This window comes from Tachypleus tridentatus, chromosome 2, assembly GCF_004210375.1.
Source record: "Tachypleus tridentatus isolate NWPU-2018 chromosome 2, ASM421037v1, whole genome shotgun sequence".
Lineage (NCBI taxonomy): Eukaryota > Metazoa > Arthropoda > Merostomata > Xiphosura > Limulidae > Tachypleus > Tachypleus tridentatus.
Genome location: NC_134826.1, coordinates 110,912,379 through 110,936,494, shown reverse-complemented (window position 1 = coordinate 110,936,494; position 24,116 = coordinate 110,912,379). Strand labels below are relative to the sequence as shown.

General features: G+C 33.6%; 1 protein-coding gene across 3 annotated transcripts; it reads left to right on the top strand.

The window, feature by feature from the left end:
• Positions 1–713: 713 nt before the first annotated feature.
• On the top strand, positions 714–22,595 carry LOC143244840 (uncharacterized). 3 transcript variants are annotated; one of them, XM_076490236.1, is made up of 3 exons: positions 714–1,287; positions 11,486–11,902; positions 20,199–22,595. In XM_076490236.1, the coding sequence occupies exons 1-3, from the start codon at positions 1,152–1,154 to the stop codon at positions 20,363–20,365; spliced, it is 720 nt and encodes a 239-aa protein (XP_076346351.1). In that variant the 5' UTR covers positions 714–1,151; the 3' UTR covers positions 20,366–22,595. The 3 variants fall into 3 exon arrangements, with proteins under 3 accessions (XP_076346351.1, XP_076346352.1, XP_076346353.1); XM_076490237.1 differs by having other exon boundaries at positions 717–1,287; positions 11,489–11,902; XM_076490238.1 differs by lacking the exon at positions 714–1,287 and adding an exon at positions 2,545–2,660 and having other exon boundaries at positions 11,489–11,902.
• Positions 22,596–24,116: the final 1,521 nt, after the last annotated feature.

Genomic DNA, 24,116 nt, shown 5'->3' with positions numbered 1-24,116 from the left:
TATTTCAATCCTGATTATTTAAATTTTTATTGAGTTGCGAATTTGTTCTTAATACTTTGTTTATTGTTACCCTAATACTCCACGTACTATATTCCGTTGTCTGTTCTCACCTTAATACTTGGTATGTTTATTAAGTTATATAAATGTTTCCAAAATTTTATACATTTTTTCTCTACAATGAGCACTGGTTGGCACTGAGGTCTGGTTCTCCGAGGTGACGAATCTGTTTTAAATCCGTGTGAAATCATAAATCCTTCATGCACTTGAAGCCATTGGTGTGTTACAAGAGTAACAATTAACCCCTGGTTAGATGGTGGCTGGTGGAGTACTCCAGGCTGGTTACCTTATTTTTTGTTAGTATTCCAATGTTAATAGCTTTGTTGTACTTACAAATATAAATATTTTTCCTACATTTAAATGAGGCAGGTAATATGTTTTACCTCTAAAATCTAAATCATATGTAAGTAGAATTTTAATTCCTTACTAAACGTTGTGCATCTCATTAAAAGCTGTTTTTTTCTGGAGTCGTTAAACTGAACACAAAAACAAATATTCAATGCGTTATTTAGCAATTGCATTATATAAAGTACTTGTATAAAAAATAGTAATAAGAAAAGACAGAAATTGGTCATTTGAAAATGCTGCCAAACGAGGGCGCTAGTAGCGAAAAACGGATAAATACTTCTTAAAAAAAAACTAGTATTAATAGAATTGAATTATGGTGTTGTTTTAGAAGAAATCTATGCGTTCTAGGTCAGTATAGCTTTAGGCTTCAGAGGCAAGTTAGGTAAGGGGTAAAACTTGAAACCTGGAACGTATTATGTCTTTTAATGTGTGGAATTTCTGACCCTGTGAGTACTGAAAACCACCATGCTTGATTATACACCTAAACAAAGCCCCGAAACAATTTGGCAGCTATCCAAAAAGCAAGAAGTTGCAGACATTGTTTAGATCCGGCTTAACTTGAGTGATTTATCTTACTTTTGATGCTATTTCATAAAACAAAACTAATTAACTCTGAGCTGTATGACTTGTCGGTAGATATTTTATCGTTCTTGTTTATCTCATATTTTCAGTTAACATTATTGTTATGAAGATAAATATACATCGTTTCTTTAACTTCTGAGTGTGCTATAGAAATTCAAGTTTTCATGTTTAACACTTCTTCAACCAAATATAACATGAAGCTCAACTGGAAGCCTCAAATTCCATGTTTTCCATGTTCTGAAAGATTGTGCGTTGTGCTGTACTTATTGCTAAGTAGTATTGCTCACCAGCCTATTTATGGTAAGTATATTTAATAGGTAAAAGTATTTTCAAAAGTTACCACGGGTAACTGTCATATATTTAAAAAAATTAAAACACTCCTCAAAGTAAATATCATGCATATTTTATGTTTTACCTCTGAGACTCAGAGTGAAACATTAAGTTATAATTAAATATTTTGATTTATAAAAATACTCTATACATCAGATATTTTTGAGATAAACAAGTAGATGAATCTGTCACTAATATAATAATTCAAATTGTTTATATCTGCTACATGCAAACTAAAGATGCTCTAGCCAGTCTTAAATAAATTTAACATTATGAAAGGAATGAATAATTATATTTATCAGCTAGCTATGTCCGTATGAATTTGTCACTAATAGTATTATTAAACACAGTGAGCATTGTAACATGCGACAGATCCCTACGCAAAATATTTGAAAGGAGGATTCTAATTTGTAAAATCATAAGCCAACACACGTTGTGCTAAAGCTACTGGGGCCTGAGGTCGTATCCTCTAGAACATTTGTGAAAAAAAAGGTGCTATGAAATGAAATGTGGAAACAATTTTGCATGAAATATAGTTTAAATAATTGCATGGCTGTTCATATAAAATCCACAAACATCTAATGAAAAGTCGACAAACCATTATTATGCATGGGAGCTAGACTTAAATTAGAATAAATTTATAAGTTTTATTAATGGCAAGTACTGTGCTATCTGCATGTGAAGTAGTTTTTAATTTTTAAATTCTGTTCGGTAAGAAGTCTTGAACGTCTAGCTCAGTCCCTCTTGATTGGGTGAATGGTTCATCTAAGAGTCAATGATGTCAAGAATCAGGATCAATGAAAATGATGGGGTGATTGGCAGGGTGAATGAGTTTTATCAATTATACAACAAATTGAAGAGTAAAAAAGTCGATAGTTATTACTATTTATCCTAGTTTTAGTTTGATAAATACATTTATATTTTGTTTTATTAATTTAAGTTACGGTTTGACGTATATTTAAGTCATGATGAAGGATTTTGTTTTTCATTTAATATTTTTTGTCGTTTTTTTGAACTGGGGTGAGTTTGCTGTAGTGAAAAACTTATAAGTTAAGAAGCACAAACATCCAATGAAAGTCGACAAATCATCTCTCTGTTGTAAAACTGCATGGAGAACTAAACTAAAATAGCATAAATACGTAGTTTTATTAAATCACGGTATTATCTACATGCAGAGTAGTTATTAATTGTTAAGCACTGTTCGGTAAGAAGCGTCGAAAGTCCAGGTGATATGTCATATACAGTGTTGTCTCACGAGCCAAACGCTTAGTGATATTCTCTTCAGTGGCACAGCGGCATGTATGTGGACTTATACCGTTCGAAACCGGGTTTCGATACCAATGGTGGGTAGAGCTCAAATAGCTCTTTGTGTAGTTTTATGCTTAATGAAAACAATAATACATTACTGGTATAAAAGTAATATTTCCAGTAGGTTTAAAACTAGTACATTTCTTTGCTTCTTCCTTGTACGTAAATACAAACATACAAAAAATGATAATCGTTCATCAGAAGAATGTAAACTATGTAGGAAAAGTTATGTTATAATTATATAAGCATAATTATTTTACATCACAAAATGGTTGATTCGTATGAGCCCCTCTCCGTATATGCGTGTACGAACTTACAATATACAAACCATTTTTAAAATAGTTCCCTGAAAATTGGAATAGACAAAATACTGATGAACCAGTTAAATCCGGATGAGCTTAACATTAATGTTGCCTAGTGATATTTGTAGTAAACAAATTAACAAGGAGCTAGAGATAACTCTAGACGATTTACTCACTAATATTTTGTGTCAGTTTCTGATATTTGTGCCAAACAAACCAAGTTAAGTCTTGTTGAATTTCTCATATTATTCTTCAGCACAGTGATGGTTGCAATTGACAAACTTAGATCCAAATGTTTTCTCAAAAAGATAACAATTCAATGAGTTTATCATCAAAGATAAGCTAATAAGCTACCTAAACTTAGTAGTAATAAATATTACTCAAAAATTAAGGAATATTAACATATCTAATTAAGTTCAACATACTTCAGTAAAACAACATTCATTATAGAACGAGTTATATTTGTACATTGATTCACCTCAGAGGCAGAACTTGCACGGGGCATACAGGGTAATGCCCCGTGCTGGCGACACCTGGTGGTATTGCCTGGTATTATCTTCTGAATAAAGGAACTCCGATTAATTTTTTTGCCCCAAGGCCCGCGAATTGCTTGTTCCCCCCCCCCCCAATACACATTATTTAGGCTGAAACTTTCCTGACTCTTAAATAAACCAAAAAACGAAACTTTATGTAATCCACATACAACACGTTATGAATTGTATTATAAGAAAAATGATTCATAAAGTTTGTCTTTTTTTTTCCTTTGCTTTCTACTCTCTCTTTAGTTTTATATTATTATGTCATGTTATTTTGTTTTCATTAAGCCAGTGATCTAATAAATAAGTATACGTGGCTTAAGAACGTTATTTTTAAATTATGTTCAGATCCATGAGCTCTAATGGTAAACCATTTGCTCTAATCTGTTCATTTATCTTCTTAGCCCTAGTTTCCCGGTAGGTCAGCGGTAAGCTTACGAACTTATAACGCAAAATCCAGGGTATAATTAGTCGCTATGAACAGAATACAGATAAGCCATTGTTAACTTTATGCTAAAAACAGCCAAAGAAACAGTCTTAGCCCAGGGTCTAATTTTTCAAATGTGAGATCAATTTAATTAATATATATTATTGCTATTAAAGAATTAGCATCCTCTGTTTTTATAGAAAACTAAGACGTCTTGATCTCTGCTCCCTGTGGAAATTGTTTCATAACTTAAGCCACAGCTTGAACTGTAGTTCAAGAAATTAGTGAATACGTTTCAATGTATGTTTTTATTAGGATTTGTTTCTCCTCCTAAATACTGGTTCTGCTTTGATAACGCACCTTTTTTTTCAAACTTTAAGTAAAAAAAACATTTTGATAGTAAAAGAAAAATACAACTTTTAAAAGCTTTACGTCAAACACAATCAGTTTGTCTCTTTAAAAAAAAAATGAGAAACCTCATAAATTTTTTCAAACCTTCCTGAATGACATTTTGTTTATATATATATATACTCCATTCTACGGATTCTTCCTTCATGGTTAGATAAAAACACAATTGCTTTGAGTAGGGGAATCCCTGAAATAAAAATTATTGTTGTATCTCAAGATGGTTGGCATGGATATTAAAACTTTTATTAAAATAAAGTGGACAACATTGTTCTCTACTTTATTTTAATAAAAGTTTTAATACCCATACAAGCCGTCTTGAGATACATTTTTACTTCAAATGGTTTTGTTATCATCACGAAAAATTGTTGTTGCCGCTTGATTTGATTTGAGGTTTCCATCATGGTCACGCTCAGTGTTACACGTTACAGAAACAGGTTTTCTAAACCGTATTTCAAGGACATCCTTGTGATTGTATTTATCAGACACCCGAAACATGATTTATACTCTAAGAACAGGTAATAAAACGTACATTCAGTTGGTTTAAAAGTAGTTTCATGTGTTCTTGAACTTCTTAAACGAAGAAGACCTGCCGAATCAATAAAACAATGTACGATTGTAAATCTATAATAATAATAAAAGCGTTTATAACGTATGTAATTAATTAAGCTATTATCGTCATCCACGTAGTTACTGTTCTATGCTTACACTTTAAAAAAAAAATCCTTTCTTTTCCAAAGGCAACTTTCACAGAAAACGTTAAGAAAATCTTGCGGTTTCGAGAGTTTATTGACATCATTCTTCCCTCGCAAACCCTGTGACATCCCATTTAATTAAAGACGTATGTTTTATGTTAATAATTTGATGTTTTTTTTTCTCGATATTATAAAATAACCTGCTATGTTGCAAAGATTGAGAACCTACACATTTTATTAGGTTTAATCAGACACTTATACAAAACTGCATTTACGTTTTATTGTATAGACTTGTAAAAAATAACAAAAGAGTTTCTTTCACTTAATTAAGAAAGACTTGAAACTCACAAAAACGCTTAGACAATTTTATTTTGTAACTTTATCTAATGCGAAATTCATCATTACACTATGTAACACAAATTTTGTTCCTGGATAGTATGTGTTCTTTCTTAATTGCTTATGTTGTTAAAGTACAGAAAATGGCCATTATTCCCTTCAAACTTTGCTTTTGTGACCTGGATAATAAAATTTAGAAATTAGCTTATTTTCTATGTAAAAACGGGCAAATTTGCACATTTTCATTTACATATGATCTGAATAAAACAACATATAATCTGAATAATCAATTAAGATTTACATGTATTTATACTAAAATTATACAAAAATGTTTAGAAGTTAGTAGTTTTTTCGAGATTTGCGACTATAATGTAAATCACTTTCACGTATCAGACCACAAATATAGTCTCTCATCATGTTTTCTTTGTACGCTCCTTGGTAGCAATGTTCAATGTCCAATATATTTTGGTGGAAGCACTCGCCTTGCTCCTCTGAGTATGCTCCCATGTTCTCCTTGAATTTATCAAGATGAACGTCAAGGATATAGACTTTGAGGGACGTCCTGTAGCCCATTTTGCTGTAGTTCTTCATCAGAGCCTCAACCAGTTCCACATAATTTAAATAAGACAGCTTACGGAAAAAGTCTCGAAGGTATTTGAAGGCTGCAGACTCCTTATCAAGAGCTGTGACAAATTGTTTCATAAGGCACAATTTTAGGTGCAATGGTAAGAACAACACCTTCTGGAGGTCTACTAGTAGCTCAAAATTGACATTGTACCTCTCCACAGAGAAGTCGGTCCATTGTGGCCAGTGCTTCCTGTTGTAATGCGTTGCGGTGTCACTGCTGTTCCAAAAGAAAACTTGATAAAGCCTCCTTGAAAACCCATCAAGAATGCCACCATTTTGAAGTCTCCGATAATCTCCCAGCCATACTCATCATACTTCAAGGCTTTTAGCAAGGTATTGACGCTGTTGTATTCCTCTTTGAGGTGCACCAAAAGATATTTAAATTTTAAAAGGTCTAAAATTTGTATACTATAAAATATTTCTCTTCAAGCAAGAAAAATTGTCCGTCTTACCTTCTCTAGAGTTTTTTTGCAGTTCTTTTAGGTATAATGAGGTGCTCAGAGTTTGTTTCGATCCCAGACAGGCATGCCAAGGTCCGGCATGCCCAAGCGTGTTAAGGCGTGCGACCCGTAATCTGAGGGTCGCGGGTTCGTATCCCCGTCGCGCCAAATATGCTCGCCCTTTCAGCCGTGGGGGGGTTATAATGTGGCGGTCAATCCCTCTATTCGTTGGTAAAAGAGTTGCCCAAGAGTTAGCGGTGGGTGGTGATAACTAGTTGCCTTCCCTCTAGTCTTACGCTGCTAAATTAGAGACGACTAGCACAGATAGCCCTCGAGTAGCTTTATGCGAAATTCAAAAACAAAACAGACATGCCGAAATATTCCTTGCAGGCTTCAAACATTTTAGCGGATGCTGTGACAGAGTACTTTATCACACTTGACACACTGGTCACATACATAGCAGAATGTGTCTGGTGAATGCTTGCAGCCTCTTGATGCCATCTATGATAAAATCAGGAAGGTCTCTGTGTTCCCTTAGGCAGCTAGAACTAAACTGAAGTGGTGAGTGGTTAGCCTTTGTATATATATTACTATGGAAAGTTCTAGAACATTCTAAAAGGTTCTTGAAAATTCTCGTTAGGTCTACAACATTCTAGAAAGTTCTTGTAAGTTCGATAAGATTCTCTATCAGCTTCTCAGCACTGTATATACCTGGAATGTTCTGGAAAATGGGTAATTTGAAAATTTCATTACCCAGGTCACAAAAGCAAAGTTTGAAAAGAAAAATAGGTCTTTTCCATTTACTTTAGGCATAAGCAATTGGGAAATATAACTTTCTGCCCAGGAACAAGAAAAAGTAAACATTTTGTTACATAGTGTTATTTTCTTAGACTATCTAATCCCAGTGTTGGAATAATAAACAAGTGTATGTATACCACTGAGAAAAATAAGTGAATAGCTTGTGACTGGCATATACATATACAACATATAAGCTGATAAAATCGCAAATAACGTATGTGCACCAACAAAGACATGGAAATAATTTAAACCTCAGTGATTCAGCGTAATTAATATGTCATGGTGTAGTGGCAATGTACACGTATACATCATACATTCTTAATGAGCTCGTAATTAGTGCGTGTCTATATACTCTGAGAGTCATACTGAACATTATGCCAGTGACGTGCACAAGGAGTGGGTGGGTGGGCTCAACACCCTGTACTTATGCTTGAGAAGTACCCTCTTTCTTCTTTCATAACAACTGTAAACAACTAAGAAAAGACACATTTATTTCCACACGTTGCTTGTTGCGAGTTAATAGGAAATAAAAAAAATTCTGCTTTGAATAAACTAAATTCTTGTAGGGTTTTATAGTAATTAACAATAGCTGTGATGCGCTTGTAAGTTTTCATATGCAATATTTCACTCTTTGGTTTTAGATCATAATTTTTTTCATAAGGCCAATTGTAAAGGAACAAAAAAGAATTTGTTTGTTATGTCAGCTTTAAATTTTTACCATATGTCTATCAGAGGCAATCCACACTCCCCAAAATATCTTGTAATATCCCCCCCCCATAAAAAAGCAGCAACACTTGCTTATAATACTTGAAAGGTGCTCATCTTTTGTGAATAAACCCATACCCGCTCAATATCCTCTGCTCCTCACTGCATTAAGGTATTGCCAATATATACGATTAAATTCTAAAATAAAGTGATTAATATGCATTCGTTTCGCTCAGCTAAACCATTATTTATTGAAGTATATCCTTGTAAACGTACCAACTTTAACTCACGTACACAGGGTTAAAAGTTGAGGGTTGGTCGAACACCCTACTTTTATAATGTAAAAAAATATATATATATATACTTAAATAGTTATAGCGCACATGTTTATGGTATTTAGTGTTTTTTTTCCGTAATCTATATTCATCTGATGAAGTAAAACAAGATGACTCTCTCTACCATTCTAGTGCAGACCGCAGATACTAATTGCTTATAAACGTGCTTCAGTGTAACAAATATCTTTGCGTTACTGAAATGCTTTGCAACACTTCTAGTAAATTCACGTGAAGGTTCGGCATCTGTGGGTTTGAGATTTAAGCATTTTTGAGGGTTTTTATTTGAAATAAAGAAGGACCTGAGAAGTGTATTAATCTTAAACGTACTTGAAAATTATTGCTATACCAGCAAGAGTCTGGCTCGCGAGTCTACACAGTATAAGATATATAAGCTAGACCATCAACACTTGTTATTGAACAGAGTTTAACAATTAATAACTGCTCTGAGTGTGGGTGATAACAAACCTATGTATTGATGCTAATATAAGTCTGGCTCTTCATGCAAGTGTTACAACAGAATGATGATTTGTGTAGTTTTCGTTCGATGTTTGTGGGTTTTATGTGAAAATTGTTTAAACTGCATTTCATGCAAAATTATTTACAAGTTTAATCTCCTTAACACCTGTGTTTTACAAATGATTTGAGGGGTGTATGCTCCCAAATTTCCGTGCTGCATACTCTGTATTGACCTGTTATTATTATTATTTACCAATATCTGCCAGCGATAAATGTGTTTTTGCGTTTTAGGCGGTAATGCCTCGTTTAATTCGTAAAGAACCGTGAAAGAGTACCAACCAATACGCACCTTTCTAGTTAGAAGAAAGTTGTTAAAATATGTGTGTGTGTTTTAGAGTTGTCCGTAAAGCCTTAGTAAGCCATAAACATTCTGTGTCTGTCTGTGCCAAGACGTAATGCAAAACAGAATATAAAATAGTGCGAAATTAAAGTAATTTTAATAATAAAATATATTTTATGGTTTTTAGCTTGTATTTATTAATTTGGACTAATCTAAGTTGGGTTATACACTCCTAGAGATAAAATTTATGTGGAATTACTTACCTCATTTCATTAATCAAATTATTTTATCCACCTGCCACCATCAAAGCAGGCTACCTAAATTGCAAAGTATGGCTATATATTCCAAACCTTCTTAGATGTTTCCAATATCAGTGTTTGGTTACACTAAAACATCATGTCATAGTTCCTTGACATGTGCTTGTTGTGGTGGCAATGGGTGCAAAATGGACTTCATTGTATTAATTGATACAATTGATTAACAATTGGCCTTATGAAAAAAATTATGATCTAAAACCAAAGAGTGAAATATTGCATATGGGCTCGCACCCCATCTTACTTTCGTTCATGCCCTAAATGGGTGGAAGAAAAGGAGGTAGAACGTTTGATAATGGTTTACAACATTTCTTCCCCCGAGGCTCAAAAGTCGCTATCCACCACTCCATTTCGGACACATGTTGCTGCGCTCCATTACACTACTACAGTGGGAGTGCAGACAGATCTCTCTGTGGTTCTGAAATATCGTTATCAAACCACGTGAAAAGTATTTTGCCCTCCCTGGTTAAGAAAGATGATGAGTCAACGACAACACCCATCTCTGTTCCTACCATTCCTTCCAGCACATACCCATATTCACTTCCTTTGGTTCCAGGTTCGGGCGTTTCCTTGGTCCATCTTCGTCTCCAGCCCCAAGATGCAGAATAATTATTCATTTACGTCTTCAGTTGCTGAGATCTTCTTCTAATGAGAGAAACCAGCCCATTCGACCCAAGGTAGGATCTATGGAGGTCAATAGACTTCCTACTAATAAAAAGAATAAAGAGAAGATGCATAGTTGAAAACAGAAGGGCTTTCCGCCCAATTCTCCCCCATGTAAATAAAAATGGCTACATTGATACAATGTAACTGTCGAGGTTTCCATTCTAATTTAGATTATATCAAGTCACTGATAGATTTCTATGATCCTGTGTGTCTTTCCTTATAAGAAACATTTCTAAAACTTGTCAATGCAATCACCCTTTGGAAGTTTTATTTGTACAGAAATGACAGGTTGTGTGACGAACGAGTGTATGGAAGGCTCAAAAAGAGCCTGGGATACCTTTCGTAGGTATACCACACTTTCAAACTGCACTATTTTTCAATGGGTCCAAGCACATGCTCGGCAAGTAAGGCGTCAAAACCAGAAGGAATCTTGAATTAAATTTACAACCAATATATCTTCTACCACCAATTCCAAAGTCATATCAGACAATATTCGGAAGGCCAGTGTGCAACATAATTCGGTCCCTCTTTCGATCCTGCTTTCTGATGGCCAGGAGGTTGCCGATGCTCAGAGCATTGCTGATACTCTTACAAGATATTTTACCAGGTATCTAGCACTTCTGCTCCATTCTACATTTTCTTAGCCATGAAAACTCGGGTAGAGCGATCACCTCTTTTTTTTTTTAGCTTATAATCTCTATGACTATAATCGTCTCTTTACACTGGTGGAACTCAAGCTTGCTCTTTCTCAGTCTGGGTATAGTCGGACCAGATGATATACACTACAAGATCCTGCGCCGTTTCTCTCCTACTGCTTTTGCAGGGCTACGGTTTTCAGATAAAACCCCTTATTTGACTTTGACGATCTTGTTTTCGTAAGGATCGGAATGAGGAGGTTGTCTTAACTGGACTACGGCTTGGTCACAGTTTTTTAACTCATTGTATTTACTAGCTGGGACTGATGCACCAATGTGTGGTCTGTGTGACACTCAAGTGATAAAAGCCCACATTTTACTGTCGTGCTGTCATTCAGAGTCGTAACAGACATTGGCGATCGTGACATTGTCCACTTTGCAAGTGTTTTTTGTTTTTAATGGCTTTTAGCCTTTTTAAAGCTAAGTTTTTAATTCAAAAATTGGACTTTGTTTTGTTTTAACATGATTCCATTTTACGAATTTTACTTTTTTTTTTTACCGGTTGTGTGGCGCAGAGAACATAGTTGCTTTGCACCATAAAACACCAACCAACTTATCAAATTACTGATAGAATGTTTATATAAAAGGATTGGGTGAACTATTTTGATATTTGTTACAATGTTATTATCACGTCAATACAGAATTTTACATCAGAAAGTTGAAAATTAGTACATTTCTTCTTATTTTTATTTTTCTCTTCTCCTGTCTATATCTTACATGCTCTAAATGTGAAGATTTAAGGAGTTATTTGGTTAGTTTCAGTTTGTTTTTATCTTGTTTAAGCAGGTGATGAAGACGAAATTAGAAAAGAACACAAAGATTCAAAACTTGATGGACATGAAGCAATCGATAAATTTGTTACTTTCCTGAACCAAAAAACACTTTCAGAGTCCACACTGTCTATATTACGAAATAGAAGATCTCATAAAACGATGGGTTTCGTTGCTGAAATAGCAGAAACAGTAACTGAACAGTCTAGAATTCCCTTATCTGTCTCTACTTCAGGTAGTAACAGAAGGTTCACAAAAGCTTTGATTCCTCAGGAAGCAGATGAAACTTCCAGTGATCATCGGACGCAATTCACAACCTATATACCTCTGTCATTGATCAGTATTATAAACAGTGATTCTGACCAAAGAATAAAAAAATCAAACCCGAGACCGACATCTTCATCTGAAGGTTTTCCTTCAGGAACAGGAAGTAAGTCATGATCTTTTTTTCTTGATGACGAGAAACCCACTTGAAATAAAAATATATCTCAGAATGGCTGGTATGGGTATTAATACTTTTACTGATAAGGAGAGAACAACGTTTCGACCTTCCTGGGTCATCTTCAGGTTAAGAATGAGAGACATGTCTTAGGGACGAGAGTATAAACGGGTACCGGATTGTAGAGGGCGTTGCAGATGGTTGTTAGGTTATTAATTAGTATAGGTATAAAGGTGTTCATTTATATTGGTTTAATTTTGGTTTTAGTTACTGTATAAGTAGAATTTCTCTGACTTTGGGTTTGTTTATATTGTTTCCTTACTTAATATCTGGGTGTTTTCTATGGTTATGTTGTGTTTATTTGATTTACAGTGTTCAAAAGCATGTGAAGATGTGTTTTTGTGTTCTTTGAATCTAGTTTCCATTTTTCTGCTTGTTTCTCCAATACAGAACTCATGGCAGTTGTTACATTGTATTTTATAAATTATGCTGGTGCTGTGTTTGTCAGCGTAGTTTTTACATAGTATGGACTTCAGTTTTATACCTGGTGTTTGCATAAATTTGATGTTTACTAGAATGTTGTGTTTTGTTATAAGTTTTTTTCAAATGTTGGTTTGTTTCGCTGATGTCGGGAACATGTGGTATGCAGCAGAATATGGTTTTGTAGTTTGTTGTATCTTGGGATTTATTATAGTTTGTTTGTTCTTAGTCTAGGTGTGTGAGTATAATATTTTCCACGGTTTTTTAAGGACATTTGTTGATGTAGATGTTTCATTTTGTTGACTTCATGGTTAATTTTATCGAATGAGCACAGTTTTTTGACTGTGCTTATTTGGTTTCTTAATATGTTAAGTTTTTGTTGTTTTTTTTTCATGTGTTGAGTCCCAGGGAATGTATAAGCCAGTATGGGTGATTTTTCTGTGGATTTCTGTTTTGAATTGTATATCAGTTCTAGTGATTTTGAGGTTAAGAAGTGATACATGGTCAGTTTTTTCCTGTTCACAGGTGAACTTAATGTTGCGGTGTATCGAGTGAACGTGACTGAAAAAACTAAGTATGTGTTCTGTAGATGTGAATCCAGCAATTGTATAATCAACATACCTGTACCAGTATAGTGGTGGGTGTAAGGCTGAATTGATCGCTTGTGATTCAATCTGTGTCATAAAAATGTTGGCTAGAACTGGAGACACGGGATTTCCCATACTCAGATAGTTTTGGTTATTGAACATAAAGTGAGTTTTGGTGGTAGCGAATTCTATAAAGGTTGCTAATTGGTTGTTGGTGTTTTTAGTTTTCTATATTGTATCACCAGTCTTCTAGCTGGGTCTCCAACGAACACAAAAAACACCTTCACACGTTTTTGAACACTGCAAATCAGATAAACACAACATAACTATAAAAAACACCCATATATTAAGTAGGGAAACAAATAATTTTTCAGCAACTAAAACCAAAATTAAACCAATATGAAGGGACACCTATATACCTATACTGATTAATAACCTAACATCCACCTGCAACGTCCCCTACAATCCAGTACCTATCTATATTCTCGTCCCTGAGACATGTGTCCGTCAATGGTCGCATTCAAACACTCTCATTCTTAACCTGAAGATGACCTAGGAATGTCGAAACATTGTTCTCTCCTTATCAGTAAAAGTGTTAATACCCATACCAGCCGTTCTGAGATACATTTTTAAGTCATGATCTGTTGTAACAACGTAAAAATTTTAAAAAAATAAGACTTCTGTGTGGTTACATTACAAAATGTTACACGTGATTTCTCAATGTAAAATTTACCTCATGTAAGTTAGTGTGCTTGAAGTAAGCTGTTGTGACATAGCGTTTATGTAACTTTCACGCAAAAATCGGGATGTGCTTGACGTTAATCACTTTTCGCACTTCCAATCGTGAATGTGTCATAATTAAAGTCAAATTCGTTACTTGTAGCCTCATAAGTGTCAGGTGTATCTATCTCTAATTTTTAACCGCTGACCAGAGGAAGAATTATTAAACAGCACCTAACACTTATGAGGCTATGTTTTACACAAAATCTCTCTTTGATTGAAATTGACAAGCAACATGCAGTGATCTTTACGGTGTTAATGACTGTTACTTTTGAAGTTGTGGTATGTAAGTATGCTCAAGTAACACAATCAGTAACTGGACAATCTCTTTCTACTTTAATTAGCAAAACCTTTCACTTCTCAGATATCAGTACTTGATAGCATTGCTTAATATTTCTTGACAAGTGGTGCTTGTCTTAGATCTTTCGTAGGTAGACTTGACATTGACTGCGGTCAGTCACGCTTACACACTTTGTTCCGTTGTAGAATTTAAGGATATCTGTATTACTTACGTGTCTAGCTTTTGGGGACGTGTAATATTTAAGTGACTGTACTATTTGCTTACAATCGAATCACAAAGCGCTTAAATATATTTGTTGAAAATATAAATATCATATATATCAACATGATAAATATACAAGACTGAAATGAGAAAGATACTGGAACAATAGTTAGTTTACAATTCCTTTAAAAAACCGGTGGTTCAGCGGTAAATGTTAGGGCTAATATTATTAAGATGTGGAGTGTAGAGAATCACTGTGTGGCTTGATACTTAATAGCAAATAAATTTCCCAAATATTAATTTGTAACGTGAACAGCGTTATTGTAAGAAGAAACTCATCTCAAAGGAATATCATGTAATCGGTAGCTGTAGAACTAAAAAACTAAAGTTTGTGGTATAATTTCAAATAACAATGTTTACTCATTTTATTTACTTCGGAGGTCCGGCATGGCCAGGTGGGTTAAAGCTTTTGACTCGTAATCTAAGGGTCGCGAGTTTATATCCCCGTTGCACCAAACATGCTCATCCTTTCAGCCGTGGGGCGTTATAATGTGACGATCAATGCCACTATTCGTTGATAAAAGAGTAGCCCAAGAGTGGTGATGACTAGTTGCCTTCCCTCTAGTCATACACTGCTAAATTAGGGTTGGCTAGCGCAGATATCCTTCATGTAACTTTGTGCGAAAGAAACAAACAAACTTACTTCGGAAATAAAACCATCTGACGTGTATCGCCAGGAGTAAAAATTCAACGAAAATAATAAAAACAGTAAGATTGTGTCACGTGCATTTCACATGCAAGCTGAAAAAGATAATTAAACGCATCACATATCACCGTTTTATGATAAATATTCGCTGTCAAAAGTATCTAGACATAGTTATGGGAGAAAGAGGTGTCTAATCGATCACTGCCCTCCCTAGTGAGGTATAACCTAGGTCCATGATTCAATATCGGCTACTTATCTACGAGGAATGTTCTGAATTTTTAACAGGCTTCTGGTGAGATTTTCTTTTATAGCTCTTTGAAAAAATCCATATACGTTTTGGAGACTAGAAGCCTGTAGCCTAGCCTTTTGAACAGACCCCTTTGAGCAATCTCAAAGATGTTCTATAGGGTTAAAATCAAGGTTTTGGGAGAACCGTTTCAAGCCTATGGGTGAATCATTTCAAGCTTTTGTCACTGTTATTTTGATATCAGACCTTTGTCATTTATGCATTGTGACAAAACATTATCTTGCTAGAACATCACATTGATTTGCTAATTAAAATAAGTTACAGCCTTGATTCGTGGAAGGAATTATTTATACATAATTTCTTGATGGCTATGGGCTACTAAGCAAATTAAAGATAAATCCAACACCCAGTACATATAATTCAATCTACGTTATGACATCCTGACCTTGCATGGCTAGGTGGTTAGGGCGCTCGAGTCGTAAACCGAATCCCTGTCATATCAAACATGTTCGCCATTTCAGCCTGGGGAGTTATAATTTAACGGTCAATCCCACTATTTGTTGGTAAAAAAAGGAGTCCAAGAGTTGGTAGTGGGTGGTGAAGACTCGCTGTTTTCCCTCTAATCCTACACTGCTAAATTAGGGACGGCTATTTCAGGTGACCCTCGTGTATCTTTGAACGAAATTGAAAACAAACAAACAAGTTATAACATCCTTTTGTCACAATGTTGGCATAACATAATCTTTCCTTCGAAGCTGGTGACTGTAATATTTATGACGAATGTATTCTGGCAATGACGGATTATGCCAGAAAGAGGAAGCCTTACATTCCTGAAGGTAATCCTCTGTTTCCACGTGCAGATTCTTCTGAAATGCCAGGACTGAGCGTTTTCTAGTTGCTAGTCTACCAGATTATGGATCTGAGTGCTCGTGGTTGACATTTCATTGCCTCAAAAACAAGCTCGAACTTTAAAGCTGCGTGTGCTTTATAATAGTAACAATCAAATTCCACTGTCAAGGTTTAAAGTGTATGTGGACTAAGGATTCTTTTACAGTAGGTGTCTGTGATTTGTTGACGATAAATTTCAACAATAAATGGACAACACACAATCTACTTGTTTTAACATAATACATGCGAAACAACTAAACGTATGTAAAAAAAATTATTTACGTTGTATGATATCACATATCTAATATTCTGAATAATCATCTTTTCTTATCAAAGTCTGTTCAGGCTGATTAAGTTACTTTAGAATCCAATTGACAAGATGAAATATTTTCTCTAATCTTATCAGTGAGCAATTAATTTACGTTACCCCGAGAGTTACCTCAGTTGTGTCCTAAGCCTGAAATAATCGTCTCCTTTTTGTTAAAGTCCAAACAAACAGGTTCAATTACTTCAGAACATCGTTTGACCAAACGAATTATTCTCCTTATTTATATTAAACGGTGAAACTCGTTTAAAATATTGCTTATTACGGTTAATTATTTAGACGCAGTTTAATTTCAGGTATTTTTTGTTTTGCCTTTCCGCAAACTATTTTTCTGACTGAACTACACTTGATGTGCACTCACCTGCTCGCCTATAATTATATGTGTTGTTCACTGAGATATAGAATTTAAATTACACGACTCAATGGTTTAACAATACTCAATTAAGGTAATGATATAAATACCCAAGATTTGTGTAACATGACATCAACAATAGACAATGATGTAATTGCAAGCAGAACTTACAACTCGTACAGAGTTATCTAACAACATTTGTCACAACTAATACTTTTAAAACAATCAATATTTAACACTCCCGTCATGAAAACTAAACAATAATTAAATATCAGCTCAGAAAATAAACTAAATAAAAGCACTTGTGTTAAACAGTCTCGTATATCCAACATCCAATATCTGAATACAATAACCCAAAAGTTAGATATGTGGGAAGTTGACTAACAGTCTACCAGGTAAAAATTAGAGACAAGTGCAGATAACCCTCTTGTAGATTTGCACGAATATTCGAAATAAATCAAACAGGAGTATTAATATTCAAGAAAAAATCTACACATAAATGATGTTTGTCCTCGTGTGTTTTTAATGGTATCGAACGCTTCGTTCCATCAAAGTTTTAAGTTATCAAAGGAAGAACGTATCGGCCTAGAATATGATGATTAAAAACATTTGTTTACCCTTTACCACTTATTTTGCGGAAAAAGTTTTTTCGCTTTTAAATATCGTTATAACTGTATCACGTTGGTCTCTGCATGACTTTTAATCTTTTCGCATGCGGCTTCAATGGACTGAGCAAAGTCACTGTGCCTTTGTGGCAGATATAATTTTTAAACGATTAATGGCAATTCTACTCAGTGGTTATTAATCACGTTTCAACAGCCTGGACCATTCTGTATATTTTCAAGATGTTATGCAATCCATTTTTTTATATTATTTGTTTTATGCACTGTATTCTAGAAAGTGATCTTGTGCATGTCCAGCAGTCCTTATAGGTTATGCTTGCATTCACGACCTTGTATCATTATTGCATATTCATAATAACTGATAATTTTCGCATCTAGTATAAAAGGTAGAGCATAATCAGTGGGCTTTGTAAGTTTGATATTTTTTACAATGAAGTCATATTAAAGTAAAGATGAAACATCTTCGCTAGGCTTAGAAAGGTTTCATCAGAAATAAAAAGAAAGAGAACGATTTTTTAGACAACGATTTATCTTTAAGCATGTTAAAAGACTTTCTGGTGAAGAGAAAATTTTAGCAATATTTGTTGCATTTAAGGAACTGCTGTTCATATTTATGTTTAATTTTATTTTTGTTTCAAGCAGCACGTACAGCATAGATGAATTTCCATTTTCAAAAATATTGTACATCATATTTTAGGCTTAAAATACTTTTACCCGTTTAAAGTGATTGTATTTATGGGTTTCAGAAAACGGAAGTTACATTCATCTGTTTCTAAAAACTCATGAATGGAAAACCAGGAAAAACATGTGATGATATGCCTTTCCAGAGCAGATTAGGTATTTTGCCCAATGCCATGGTTTAACAGACCGGTTAGAATACGACAGTTGTCGTAGTGGTCCAGACACTATTTATATCAGCAATTTCATGAACATGTTATATAAACAATGCTTTAGAATTTAAAAAAAAATGAAGAAAGAGAGAGAAAAGGATTGAATAACACGTTGGGTATATGTGTATTCTACTAAACAATATAGTTATTGAAATGAAGTACTAGGTCCCAGCATGGCCAGGTGGTTAGGGTACTCGTCTCGTAACCTGAAGGTCGCGGGTTCGAATCCTAGTCACACTAAACATGCTCGCCCTTTCGGCCGTAGGGGTCGTTATAATTCATTGGTAAAAGAGCAGCCTAAGAGTTGGTGTGGGTGGTGATGACTAGATGCCTTCCTTCTAGTCTTACACTGCTAAATTACGGACGGCTAGCGCAGATAGCCCTCGTGTGGCTTTGCCCAATATTAAAAAACAAACAAACAAACAATGAAGTTCTAGTATGTCTAAGATTAATGTAAATACTTCAATGCTAACAAAACAAAGATTGGACGGAGAAAATGTATAGCTGTAAATATCCTGATTACTTTAATTAAAAGATTTAACTTGTCATTAAACGATCAGCTTGCAAAAGTTTGATAAAAAGTATTCAACAGAAATTCCTGTCCTCAAGCACTAAGCGTACATTATTTGCATAGGGGCGTAGAAAGAAATATTTTTCCATAAAGATAAATTTTAATAGATTCAAAATTGTGCAATCACTAGACATTTTAAGCAGTTGAGAAGCCCTGCCTCTTTACTTTCTGCAAATTTTAACTCGCTGATTCGGATGACTTCTACAATTTGTTTGTTGTTAAGGTCAAAGTTACACTACCGGCTATCAGAATCTATTTTTAGCGTTATAACTCAACAGACTTGCCGCTGAAATGCTTGAATACAACTGAAGAGAGTGGTAGCCGTTCTTAATTTAGCAGTAAAAGACTAATGGAAGGGCAGATAGTCCTCACCATTCACCGCCAACTCTTAGGCTATTCTATTACAAACAGACAGCGGGGAATTACCGTTATATTATAACATCCTCTTGGACTGAAAGGGCGAGCATGATTTTAGGGACGAAGATTTGAGCCTGAGACTTGCTAATCAAGCACCCTAATCACCTGATCATGTCGGACAACCAGAAAATGAGTGTGTGTGTGATTTTCTTATAGCAAAGCCACACTGGGTTATTTGGTTTTGGTTTGGTTTGTTTCGAATTTCGCGAAAAGCTACACGAGGGCTATCAGCACTAACCGTCCCTAATATAGCAGTGTAAGACTAGAGGGAAGGCAGTTAGTCATTACCACCCACCGCCAACTCTTGGGCTACTTTTTTACCAACGAATAGTGGGATTGACCACCATATTATAACGCCCTCACGGCTGAAAGGACGAACATGTTTGGTAAGATCACTGAGCTATCCGCCTGAAAATGAACGAGTGATCTTTCATTATACAATAAATCTTTCAATAGTTGATGTATACAGGCACTTTGTTTCTCTTAACTTATTATATTAAACTCCATGAAAATTAGAGTCATCATATTTTGATATTTTAAACAAACAGAAAAAATATAATAGAATAATAATTATATATTTTATTATTATTTTTATAATTTTAAAATTACAATACCTATGAAATTATTATATTAAAAAAAGTGTAAGAAATTTTTATCTTTTGTGATAAAAACATACATTTAGTGCGCGACTGTAATGGAAGAGTGGATGGCAAGTTCGTGTAAGTTTTCAATCCGTAGTCAACATTTATATTCCTATGACGATTCTGGCGGAAAATATTGCGAAAACATTCTCTATATTTTACAGGCAAAAGCATCTGATTTAATGCAAATTAAACGGTGATTTTGTTCATTAAGGGATGTTAGAATTGTATCATAAAGAATGAAAGCAGCAATTGTTTCTTTTATATATTGCACTTAGAAGCCACGTGGAAGGAATTGACTTTATTTGGAGCAAGTGATTCTCGTAGTGGGCGGAGCTATCCAGGAACGACTGGGGCAAATTCGTCTTGCTCGATGAAGGTAACAGTCCCGGCTTTTAAACTTCTGGTAACGACATATCTGGTTGTGTCAGCCATTTTGGGATGATTATTTTCTTTACATACTCGTACTTTTGTCGTACAGAGTTTAACTTATTTTGTTATCATTAACGTTATCTTTTTTTCAGATGTTTTGAATTTCAACAGTCTTATGACATGGGCTGTTAGTGAGATAAATATATAATGAATAAAATTTAACTCTAAAGGCTTCTATGCAGATACATATCTTTAAAAGTGGGTAAAATTAATTTTCATCATTTTTCTCGTATATTTTGTAAAGAATCTAATGACTTTATCTTTAATGTGTAAAGCCGTATTAACATAACATTGCCAATAACCTACCTTTCTGTACATTTGTGCATGTAAGTTAGTTTTGTAAAAACAATATCTTAAGTGTAGAATTACATAGTATAATTAGGTCATGAAGCTCATAAAGTATATTTTAACAATGAGTTTGTTTAAAAGAATCATATTAAAACATTGTTATTTCTTCAATTACATATTTCTATCTTAACATAGCCAATATATTTGTCAGCTCATTATCAAAGTTTGCTGTATTAGAATGGCTTGGTCACTATTGAAAAACTTTGTCAAACTTTTAAATAAAATTCTATACAAAGCAATAATAATATATTTATGTACATAATCACAACCATAAAAACATATATGCTGTTTTATACTTTTAATAGTATAACAAAAAATTACAAAAATACAGCTATAATAATTATAAATTATAATCAAACTACGGGTTTTGTGTTTTTGTAAGATACTGTTATGTTTCGTAACTATAGTAAGAAATAGTATACGAACTTTTTCTAACAACACGAACATATCCATCACAAAATATACTAATTTGCACATTTGTTTATGCCTCAATAATTTGAGTTATGCAATAATATTTGAATATTGTTTTGCTTTTTATGCATTCTAATGACATAGCTTTTGGTATTAAATATGAACTATATAAATAAAAATGTGCAAATGTTTATGACTGTACGATTTCAACATTCAAATTATGTGTAGTCTCGTTATGGTACCCCGTTTTACAGACAAATATTAATAATTACTTTTCCATTAATATGATTTGTCCCAGTAATAATAAAAATATAATAATTTTACTGTAATATCTATTGTCAGTCTTTTTAATAATGAAGTACAAGCATGAGTTAAAAGAGAAATCATAATGAATCTGCAAAAAAACTATGTTTTTATTTACATTTAGTTTGCATATATATATATATATTTTAAATGAAGGAATTTATATATCTTTATGCTTTGGTTGTTTCCACACAGTATTTTTCAAATTGTACAACATCGTGTTCTGTAGGTTTTTAGATTGCTATGACAAACCATGTTTCGAAAGGTTATTCATCACATGAATATAAATTTCTAAAAATCATATTTATAAAATAAAAACCAGTATAGAAGTAAACTTTATTTCTCGGCTTTTTATTATATCAGAACACATCATAAGAATTGTATGCAAGTATGGTTTTTGAAGTAATAAAAAAATGGTGGTTTATTATAAACAACACTCTACCCAAATATATAAATACTTGAGACGTTCAATTTCTAAGATGTTACTCTGCATATAAGCAAGCAACTTTTACCTGTTTTTAAATTCTTATTTCCTGATTTTATTAATATGTCTTTCTTTAATATGATACTATTACGCGCATCTGAAAGGAAACAATAACTGGGTTATTATAGAAAAATGTGATGAGTAACTTATACGTACAGGTATCTTTTAATCAACTTGTCCCTTTTTGAATTAAGATTTGTTCGTATTAAATCGTGCCGCAATTTATTTGTAATATTTCATAAAATAGCTTTTTCTGAATTTGGGATTGTGGTGTAGTATAACGTTTTGTACTAGAGAAGAGGTTAGATAAGGTGGTAGTTTTATTATTATTAAGATTTTATAACGCAAAGAACTGTTAAAATAAAATTTACCAATCACCGTCAGACATCTTGCAGTATCACTATATAAGTGATTAAACCCATAGATAATTGATCTATTGCTACTCTCCAGTGGCACAGCGGTTTGTTTGTGGCCTTACAACACCGGCCATTGGATTTCGATATCCCCCATTGGCAAAATTCATAGACCCCATTTTTTGGTTTCTTAAACTAATAATAAATCATTTGGTTATTGCTGTATTTATTAATGGAAGAATGTGAAAGAAAACATCAGAAGGTTTAAATATTTTAAACTGTATATTTTAATTGTCATGGCAGTGTAGTGTTACTGTTTCTTTTTATAAAAGTATATGAAAAGATCTGTGTGGTGTTGTGCAATATATTCTTGATCTACGCAGAATGTGCCATTCCGCAAAATGGCAGTGCAAATGTATTGCATAGTTAAATAATTCGTGAAACATAACATGTGTTTAATTTTTACAATTACAAATAAAGTTACAAAAGCTCGAGATATTTTTATATACCTATAAACAAGAAATGGACATTATACTTTTTAACAAGGACTCAATATATACTAAAGATACAAATATGAAATTAGTGTTACACTAGTTAATCTGGCCCGAAATGTTTTACGTAAACATAAAAACGAATCCATACTAGAGTTTTTTTTATCAGAAATAATGTATATTTTATGTTAAAGTTTTTACTAGAGGTATTTCATATAACATAAGGAACAAATACGGTAAAACAAAGAGCATCTTCCATTTCAGGTAAATAAGAAGTTGTTATTCAGATCTGTCATAAACCTTGGATAATGTGTAACAAAGAAATGCAGATCCAAGCAACTGAAAATTCAAATATATTTTTAAAACCACGTTAATGAAAAGATAAATATGCAACAAATATTTCGACTAGATTACTTTTACCAAACCAGCAACGAGTTTCATTATTGTATTTAAGCTCATATCGAACACTACGTCCAAAAACATTTATTGATTCATCTGAAAAATTCAAGTATTTCTTAACTCGGTTAAAATTGATCAATCTACGCTCCAACACGTTCTTGTAATAATATATTACTTTTGGATCATATTATAAAACAGTGCTACCTGTAAGGTTGAGACAACGAACGTTGTCATGGTTAAATAATTATGTATGAATTGTTTTTTTAATTATTTTAATCATTAGTGTCCTGCAGTTTATTGCTAACAATCGGTAGAAAATTTCGGCAACATAAAAACTTAAAGACCATGGACTAAAATTATACATCAGTTAGTAATCAGTGTTAAAAGTCCCTCGATGAGAGAGCAGTCAGTCCACGGATTTACAACACTAAAATACAATACTCGATTCTCTGCGAAAGACACAGCAGATGACCAAAGCAGCTTTTATCTAAAACAAACAAACAGTGTTAAAATTAATCACATTAAGAAGTTTTAAACTTAATATGTAAGGTTTGGCACGAATCACAAGGATTGCTTTTTTTTGTTTTTAGATAGAACTCTTCGATCGCTAAATGTTCCTAGTATACAGGATCAAAAACTATACTAATCATTTTATTGCTTGTTGCATCACCTATAGATAAATGTCATGTGAAAATAACTGTAAAAAAAACAAAAAACATATTTAATTTATGTTTATACGTTGTCACATGTTTTTTTAGATAACACTTTTCGATGGTTAAATGTTCGTATAATGCTATATAATAAAAAAGGTATGGTTAAATGTTCGTATAATGCTATATAATAAAAAGGGTATTAAACATTTTGTTGATTGTGGCATCATACATAGGTGAATAAGCCCGGCATGGCCAGATGGGTTAAGACGTTCGACTCGTAATCTGAGGGTCGCGGGTTCGAATTCCCATTGCACCAAACATG